The 9,748-nt window shown below is 38.3% G+C and overlaps 1 protein-coding gene across 2 annotated transcripts; it reads right to left on the reverse strand.

Moving 5' to 3' along the window:
• Positions 1-203: 203 nt before the first annotated feature.
• Positions 204-9,344, reverse strand: LOC114461453 (FAST kinase domain-containing protein 3, mitochondrial-like). Of its 2 annotated transcripts, none has more exons than XM_028443535.1 (10): positions 9,135-9,209; positions 8,158-9,046; positions 6,328-6,478; positions 6,047-6,234; positions 5,774-5,942; positions 4,176-4,261; positions 3,249-3,420; positions 1,609-1,678; positions 615-729; positions 204-486 (listed from the first exon to the last, which is right to left on the reverse strand). In XM_028443535.1, exons 2-10 carry the CDS (start codon positions 9,028-9,030, stop codon positions 388-390), a joined length of 1,923 nt encoding a protein of 640 aa, XP_028299336.1. In that variant the 5' UTR covers positions 9,031-9,046; positions 9,135-9,209; the 3' UTR covers positions 204-387. The 2 variants fall into 2 exon arrangements, with proteins under 2 accessions (XP_028299336.1, XP_028299335.1); XM_028443534.1 differs by having other exon boundaries at positions 206-486; positions 9,209-9,344.
• Positions 9,345-9,748: the final 404 nt, after the last annotated feature.

A 9,748-nucleotide genomic window follows, 5' to 3' on the forward strand; every position in this document is an offset into this window, starting at 1 on the left:
TGTAACTGACTGGCCACATATAAAAAAATTATATTTAGGTAATTTTAATGTTTTTATTCAGAACAAGTCAATCAGAAACTCTGTTGGATTGCATAATACATTTTATTTCCAATAAATAGATTGATTTTGCAACATTATTTCTCATTTACACACACAAAAAATTATACCAATACATTTTTCAGTCAATATTTACAGACAGTAACATCATAAAGTATTTCTTGTGCATCAAATGACAAGATTTTTTCCCTGTCAGAATGTAAGGCGTCATTCATATAAATTATGGGCGTAATGTTACTTTAGATCATCCAACTGAGGTCACTTACAAAGCTCAAGGAGGAGGAGACTGTTACCCACTCCAATATTTAGAAAACAATTCATTTGCTTTATTCACTCACTGAACTTTGAGATTTTGGGAAAGAGCTTGTCCTGAAGGTACTGAACCTGTGCTCTCTCTGTTCTCAGCTTCTCAAATTCAAAATAGGGAATCTGTGAGAAAAACGAAAAAAAAAAAAAGATCAGAACCAAAACCAGCAGCTTCTGGTTTCTTCCAGTTTCAAGAAACATTACAAAAACAAATTGGGCAGTGAGTTTTATTTCATAGTTGTCACACCTACCTGTACTACCTCATAGCCCATTCTATGCAGGTGTCTCCTCTTTGTGACTTCTTTCCCCAGGAGGTGCCGTGTGTTATTGCAGAATCGGTTCTGACCATCCAAACACAGCGCCACTCTACAAGAGACGATACACACATAATGTCCCTCCAATATCAATTTACACAATGATTATTAGGGATGGGAATCGAAAACCGGTTCTTTCTGAGAACCGGTTCCCAGTAATCCATTTCCTAGGAATCGTTTGTTTGCTTGCCTGTCGATTCTGCTTATCGGTTCCTCTTACGTCGCAAATACATAACGATAAACTCCTCCAGGTCCTACATATTGTCTTTATGCTAGCACTAAGTGAAGCTCCTTCCACCATATAGTTGTTTGCTGTCCACTGCGAAGAATCCATCTTCCCACGCACACACACATGCGGCTGATGATGTCACATGTAACAACGGGGACGGCGTCTCTGAAGCTCCATTTATAGAAATGTAAACAAAGGCTAAACTAAAGCTTTACCATTTAAATACATAACAATAAGTGCAGCTGTACTTTTGGTTCTTTTTTTACAGAAGAATTATTTGTTTTATGTCTGAATTAGTTTTGGATCAATTTGTTCAAGTTCAAAAGGAGCACTGTAAATATTCTCAAATGTTTGTAGCCAAAATGTGTCATATGTTGTAATAATAATAATAATAATTGATCAATTTTCTATAGCGCTTTTGTATATACTATTATCCAGTGAAAACAATCTATACCTGGTGGATTAAAAGATAACTGATAACCCTGCAGGGAATTACAGAGACAAAGATAATATAATAAGGAGTTAAAGCAAACAAATCCATTTGTATTATTTAATTCCCTCACCCAATGAGAATCAATAAGAGAATCGGTAAGGAATCGAATCGATAGGCAGTATCGATAATGGAATCGGAATTGCTAAATTCTTATCAATTCCCATCCCTAATGATTATAAAATCAAACCACTGGCAACAGATAAACTTACCTTTTGTGAGTGTGAGACCACTGGGAAAAAGGTAGAACCAAGCCATTTTCATCTAAACACATCTCAACATCTGCAAAACAATAAGAACGGCTGATTTACCTAAAGTGCTGACAGAACATGAGGTTCCATCAAAGCAGATGTCATACGTTTTAAAGGCAACCAAACAACCATGTGTCTTTTAATGCAGTGGTTCCAAATCTTTTTTGTCCCATGTTTTTGTCCCCCTTTGCATTTTTGTCAAATTAATTTAAAGTAGATATTTTTTCTTAAATACCATGCAACTTTTATGTGATTACTTATAAAGTAAATACGGTCTCCTTTGTAAAAATGTATCTAATTTTTGTCTTCTACTGTATATCAGAAGTGTAATAAAAATGGCCTCTACAGCACAAAATAATCCTGTTTCAATAAATCACAAGAAAATATGTATTTTATTGATAAATATAATTGTTAGTTTGTGGTAATTCAAAAGGAACTATAGGAACATTTCCCGATTCTTTTTAAATTGAATTGTTAAATCTTTCCGAGTAATACATATACCCCAGTTTGGGAACCACTGCTTTAATGCATCCTTGTACATCATGTCGTTCTATTTAAGCACCTAATTTGCATCTATCAACATCATCTGATCATGTCCCTTTCTTTTTCTGCTCCAGATTTATATTTAATTGTCAGAGGTTTACATTGTTATTCAAATTCATGACAACTCTCACAACTAATTATTCCTTTTCAGTTCGTGTGTGTCAGAATTCTTATTTTAAAAATTAAAAAAATGACCATTATTCAAGGTAATTCATGATAATTCAAGGCATTTTTGTTCTTCAGAGTCGAGAAGAGATAAACAAACCTTTACAACCCGTTTGAACTTCATTTTCTGTTTCAAAAAACAAAATATGAGATGTTAAAAGATTGCCACTTTCAAAGTAAGAGCGAGTATAAGAACTCTGCTGTGTTTCTGGCAAGAGCACCAAAATATGACTTGTACCTGTAGTTTTCCTCACCCAGGCTAAAACATCTTTGGAACCTCACTCTGACGGATCATCTGCAGAAACCTCTGCACACATATCACGCCAAAGTGGGGGTGGAAAAGCTTTTTCTGCAATCATGTCTTTTTTTTCCTCAGACACAGTCTTTTATTAATTTGAAAAACAACGTATTGATCCATGTCTATCATTAACTGCTGTTACACAGCAGTGCCAAAATTCTTTCTCTCTCTGACACAGCGTCATCGCACCATCCACAAACACGCTCTTACCTTGAAAACAGCTACTTCTCGTCGCACAACATGAAAAAAAACCTGGCGTCTTTTGTTTTTATTTCTGTCTTCTAACATTTTTTTGTTTGTTTTGTTTTTAAAAACAGAAAATGAAAATCACCATGTTTTTTTAAAAAGGTTTTGTTAATCCCTTCTTCACCGTTATAAAGTAAAATGCCTTAATTCTCAATTTAATTTTTAAATTTCAAAATGAAAATCAAATAACCACTCGTTTTTTGTTTTTTAATATCTTTTTCTGAACTGAAAATTGAATTACCAAAACATACACTGACCCCTCCTCCGCCATTAGGACAAAACCAGACCTTTATTTTCCATGTTAGTCATTGTAATCACATATAGCACACTGCATGTGGTAGCTGCTTACCTATTGTGTACCCATTGTGCGTGAAGATTTTGGTGGAGAAGTAATTTCCCCCGAGAAGCTGCAAGAGTGGCTCTTTGACTTGTTTGTACAGCATAAAATCCATTGGTGTCTCAAAAGCCTCATCCACAGAGGGAAACCTCTTTACACGGAAGAAGAAGGGAAACCTCGGACCCTGATGACATCGACAGCAGTTTCATATTTTCAGTTGGTTCATTGAACTAAAATACCAAGATATAATAAAAACACTTTGCTTGTTAGCTGATCATGGTACCATGATCATTCACGCTTTGAAGGCTTCTAAGAAATGTCTACCTCCATGACAGTAATAACTACAGTAGGTTCAGATGCATGGGAACCCCAATTTAATTACGAGAAATTAAATGCGCAATCCGGTTCCGACCCAGATGGAACTCAGTGCAGTAATTGAGGAACCAACTCAACATAAAGATTGGTCAATTACTAACCGAGACATGAATATTTGAAATTTGCCAATAATGAGAAGTAGGGTTTTGATCCAGAATCAGAATATTTATCCAGATTTAGTTGAATCTTTCATGGCATACGGAACATGTGTCAAACTCAATGCCCGGGGTCTGTTCGTGTGTCTGTGTTTGGGATATATATATATATATATATATATATATATATATATATATATATATATATACATCACCAAAATTTTATCAGCTGTTCCTTGTCCCATTATCAACATTTCCTGAAAATTTCATCAAAATCCATTCATAACTTTTCATGTTATTGTGTACACAAAAAGACACACACACACACGCAAACAAACAGACCAACATACTTCCAAAATCCGTTTTCATTTTCGAAGGTAATAAATACATGCCTGTGTAAATATGACAGGTAATAAAGACTTTTAATGTGAGAGAAAAACCAATGAAGCAGTAGTCATGTGACGCTTACCCAGTAGTGTGTGCACTCTAAGGAGAAGGAGAGGTGGAGCTGAGACAGCTGTCCGAACGTTTTCTTGTCCCATGTTTCCCCTTGTGCTGTAACACAGGGAAGAACTGCTTACGTCACATCTACTACATCGTGCACAGTGAACATTACACACATGTGAACGTTGCAGGTGACAGGAGGAGGAGCCTTTCAAGCAGAGGTGGGAACAAGTTACTGATTCTCGAGTAAGTCTCAAGTCATGTCAATAAAGTCCAAGTTAAGTCAAAGGTCCTCAACTTTAATTTACAAATCTTAACAAGTCATGAGTACAGTTTATTCAACTGATATGAGCAATTAATTACTTAAACATAGTACATATTTGTCAAATAATAGTGATATAGTCTGACATATTTAGATTTTAACATTTTCACAGTTCCTTTGTTAACCAAACAAACCATAATTGTACTGGGAAGTAGAACAAGGTTTAATTTATACAAATCAGCTACTAATCATGGTATAATCTTGACTCTTGGAATCATTTTCTCTGGGAGTGCACGCATGCACGTCTCAGCCTAGCTTGATGTTTTTCAGCTGCTTCCTGATTGGCTGCCAGTTTGTTTAAAGGTGGACCTGTCATTCAACGTCCCGTTTACATTTGGATGGGTTTGAGCAGACTTATTGCTCATTAATAATAAGTGCATTTTATAAAATATTTTTATCATGGAAGGGTAGGAAATCAAGTCTTCCCGAGTTAAATCGGCTCAAGTCCCAGTTAAGTCATGTTAAGTCTGTTTTGAAGTCGAGTTGCAAGTCCTTTCGTGATTTTGTCACGTCGAGTCTAAAATCATCATCAAATTTGTAACTCGAGTCCACACCTCTGCTTTAAGGGGCCCCACCCAACAGATATGAAGAACACACGAGCTGTCCACCAGTGCTCATTTTGTTGACTGAAAATTTTCATCATAGATTTCATCGACTATGTTTTTAAAGCGACAATAATGAGACTATGAGTAATTAAAAGAGTGAATGTGAACAAAAACTATGTCAAAACATGTTGATATTTTCGTCAATTCATGAAAACGACGAAATCCAATCAGACCTAATGTCTTACATTGATCACATCAAATCTGTCAGTGTGTATTTACAAATATTAATACAATCCAATATCAGGTTGATAAATGGTAGTTGAATGTTTAAAAATAATGCATAAACTCATGCTGTACATGTTAGTCAACTAAAACCCTAATGTCATTCAGTTGACGAAAACTAGACTAACTTAAATGGCAGTGGCTATCCGTACGATTGCCGTATCAATATACCAACATTCTATCCATACGCAGCGCCCCTCATGGGTCAGTTTAGGTCACATGATAGGTCAGCCATTGGCTAGTTTAGGTCACATGACTAGGACTAAACCTAACCGTAAACCTAACCTTAACTCTAAAAATTGTTGCAATATAACCCTAACCCTAAGACGTATGAGTAGTACGTGTCTATTTGTATGAATAGACACTTTCAACTTAAATAGTCCTGATGACTCAAACGAAGTCACATTTTAATTAAAAGACTATAACTAAATCTGAATAAAAAATGGCTGCCACAGTGAGCACTGCTGTACATACCCTGTAGTGTGTGGAGAAAGCAGGGGCTGAAGATTTTGGGCATGTAGTTGAGCGGGAAGCGTTCCAGGTGGATGCAGGCGTGTAGCACATCGATCAGTACGTGAGGCTGGAAGTGGGAGAACCTGGTGGAGAGGATGCTCTCCAGCTTTTCAAACATTTCATTTGAACACTGAGGAGTGGAAACAAAAGTAAGAAACATTTTGGGATCATATAGACCTCATGCTTAAAGGACACATACTGTACTCATTCACGCGTTATCATACTAAGTCGTACCACAGGCAGGTAGTTGAGCCTCCCCATGGCAACGATCTGCTTGGCAATCTGAACCGTGGTGTGTGTCTCAGCCCTGCACACAAAGTTCTCAGCCACGGCCTCAAACAGGGTCTCAGAGCGACATTTCATTTGGAGACAGTACTCCATGACAGCACTGATCAGCTCCGGATCGCACTTGCTCAGCCTCTCTGCAGCACAAAAAAAAAGACTTCACGTTCCGCTTTTCCAGTTTTGTAAAGAGAGACAAAGCATGGAACAAGGACACATAAATCAACCGTCACCTGGAAGGTGTTTCTCCATGGCAGCGAGGAGGTCTTTATCAGGCTGCCCCAGAATGGTCAGCGCTGAGAGCACGGTCGTTATCTGATCGTCGCTGAGCGTTTTAAAGACACGGGATGTTCTGTGACTCAGCCTCAGCACCAGGGAAATAGCCTGTGTTCCAGTCAGAGCATGGGTATTAGTGTCAAAGCATCACATGCACCACAGAGGATGAGAAACATTCATTTCAAGGTAATAGTTCACCAGTGGTTTATTTTTTTTTATTTTTTAAAGTGCATTACTCTGTAGGTTTTAATACTTTTATTTTTGCCTTGTTATTTCTGATCTTGGGAGCAATAAAATGAATTGAAGTCACTAAATCTCAAGGATTTTAAGGACTTTGAGGAGACTGAAAAAGAAGAGAACCAGGTTTATAGCTCTAACCGTTTGCAGTGTGATGGTTGCTACATCTTCACAATGCACGTATCGGATTTAGGACCACGTACGATGGTCAGGAATGAAAGTGACCTGGGTTAGATTAGGAAAAATCAGAATTGTGCTGTTCAGACTGTCTCTAACAGATCGGATACAGGTCGCTTATGGGCAAAAAGATCGGATTTGGGTCACATTTGCCTGCAGTGTGAACGTAACGTGTGTGTTCTCCACTTGTGGAACTATTTTTGTTGGCGGAGCCAAATGATTAAATAAAAAAAAAAACCAAATCATAATCTCTTGTCACGTATTACTGTTAACTAATAAAATGTGGTTGTAGAACTGTTGTATGTATGAAATGTATGCACTTATTTACAGCATAAGAGTTTATGCATTATTTTTAAATGATTCAATTACTATTGATCAACCTGATATAGGATGTTTAATATGATTTAATATGAGTTTTTAATAGTTGTAAATATACACAGGCAGATTGGATGTGATCATTGCATAAGACCACATGATTTCTGATTGGATTTCATCACACGTGACAAAAATCATAGTTTAGTTTTTATTAGTTGACGAAAATTCAATATATTGTGAAATAGTTTTTGTTTACATTTATTTTTTTTAATTAGTCATAGTCTTGTTATTGTTACTTAAAATAACCAAGTTGATTAAAATGATGCAAGAATTTTTTAGTCAACAAAATTAGCTCTGATGTCATGTTTTCTTCATATCTGTTGGGTTGGACGCTTTACATCATTGGAATATGTGTAAAAGGACTGGGTAATATGGAGCAAAACTACAATATAAGTTGTATATATACATTATACATCCTAATATTGTTCATTTAAACGAAGTCTTACCAGAAAGACAAGTCTGGGTTAAATTTGCTGAAGCAAAATGCTACACATGCACGTTTATTAAGAAAACGCTGCACAATTTGTACCACGTTTTGTTTTTTGTTTTTTTTTTTTTAATAAGGGACAGCATGTGTGAGTGAGTTCTGTATTATGGGTTGTTTAGAGCAGTGGTACCCATAGGGGTACTTGGAAACATTGATGACTCTATTTCCAACATGCTGAGTCATTGTTAAGCCTATTTCAGACACTGTACATGCTCATCCAACACCTTTTCCACCCGTTGACAATAAACGGCATTAATGGAATAAACAATATTGTGGCTTTAATATCTACTAAGTTGTTACTAACATGTGATGCACATTACTAAAAATTGAGGTAAACATATTATCTGATATACAATAACTGTAATGCACAAAATTGATATTTAGTGAGCATTAAATGTGCAGGTTGACATTTATATATTGATATAGGCGATATTGTAATTTTCTATATCGCCAAAATAGAAAACTCGATATATCTTTCAATATACTGCCCAGCCCTAGTGCAGAGCCTTACCTGTTTTTGCTGCAGCCTGAGCAAAGAGTGCAGGATGTCAGTGACATGCTTGGCTCCCAGCCTGTGCACCAGCCTTTGTGTGTGCGTGTGCAGGGAGGACAGCAGTGCCCTCTGCTGCTGACTGCCAGTCTCACACACCAGGGTCAGCAGCTGGTACACACTGACGGCCTCGCTGGGAGAGACCCTGCTCCCCTCCACCGCTGCTTCCAGTGAGTCCAGGACCCCTGTCACCATAGTGGACTGGCGGCTCTCTAGGGCGCACGCCACCGTGCCCAGATGGCACAGCTGCGCCACCCCGATGTCTCTGCTGGAGGAGAGCAGCTGTAGGCATTCGGTCGTCAGTCTGAGAACCGGCGGGCTGTGAGCTTCCAGACCGAACTCAACGCATACACCGAGCAGGGTCGCCAGTCCCTCTGCTCGGTCAGCGCTGGAGAGGTGAGAGAGTCTGGAGCAGAGCTGATGGATCACATCCTCCTCAAACAGGGACCGGATGTTCACCAAGGCGGAGGCATCGTCACTCTGCGCTTTGGTGTACGGGGTGTATGGGGTCACTGGGACTGGGGGGGTACATCTAGTAGAAGCCACATGTCTCCCACTCAGGCTCACATCAGGGTCTATCCTCACCGGGGCGGTGACAGGGGCGCTGCTGCTGCTCACTGCCGGCACCGCTGCGTTACGCGTCCTTTGGAAACTTCGTGCGCTCGTTCCGCGCGGTTGTTGCAAAATGACGGGTTTCCAGAGGAGATCCACCGGGCTGCACATAGTTAGAGAGCGACCTGAAGGGAGGCAGGAGGAGGCGTGCTGACACACAGCCCGGACAGGTGAAGAGAAACACAACATGGACTTCATCATGACCCCAAAGAAGATGATCATCAAAAGTCAAAATCACCTAAAGGAGCAAATACAGCAGTTAGAGTAAAATGAAGATGTGACACAACAAGACCATCACACATCCCAGTATGAGAAAACACACTTACACTGTGAATACAGTCAATGCCATCAGAAACATGACGTTCCACTAACAAAACGATATGGTTAAGATATGACTTACCATCTGACACTCTGCTGTCCTCTACAAGCCGGCGACAAGTTACAAAAAGAACTCGTTTAATAACCAAGTTGTGTAATGTTACATGTGCCTACGTCTGCTGCCCCCCAGTGGTCAAACTATGAACAGGGTTTAGTCAGAGCCGAGCCGTGTAGAGAGAGAGAGAGTTGCGTCATATCCGTTCACTCCAAAGGTTGTTTTTTTTTTTTTTTTTTTACAGCAATGGCGGCTCATGGAGTTTCACAATAAAAGTGCCGGAAGTGAGTAACCAGATTAGACATTGTGTGATGCACCTTTGAACGGTGAGACGTTATTATTATTATTATTATTATTATTATTATTATTATTATTATTATTATTATTATTATTATTATTATTATTATTATTATTATTATTATTTCATTTTGAGATACACTGCTGTTGTGTTCATGTTCAAAAGAAAAAGAAAAAAAATCTAAATTATTCTTAGAAAATTAAAGGATCATTAGCAGATACACAGCGTTTACTTCACACAGTTTTATACCCACTTATCTTCTCCTGTTT

Source organism: Gouania willdenowi, chromosome 4 (genome assembly GCF_900634775.1).
Source record: "Gouania willdenowi chromosome 4, fGouWil2.1, whole genome shotgun sequence".
NCBI lineage: Eukaryota > Metazoa > Chordata > Actinopteri > Blenniiformes > Gobiesocidae > Gouania > Gouania willdenowi.

What these genes read in the sequence shown, in the direction of transcription:
- LOC114461453 (XM_028443535.1), bottom strand. Translation starts at nt 9,030, where the DNA reads ATGATCATCTTCTTTGGGGTCATGATGAAGTCCATGTTGTGTTTCTCT. An exon ending in CTTTCTCCACACACTACAGG is followed by an intron (nt 4,262 to 5,773) that starts GTATGTACAGCA and finishes CCTGTGTTACAG; the next exon opens with CACAAGGGGAAACATGGGAC. An exon ending in TAGAGTGCACACACTACTGG is followed by an intron (nt 3,421 to 4,175) that starts GTAAGCGTCACA and finishes CGATGTCATCAG; the next exon opens with GGTCCGAGGTTTCCCTTCTT.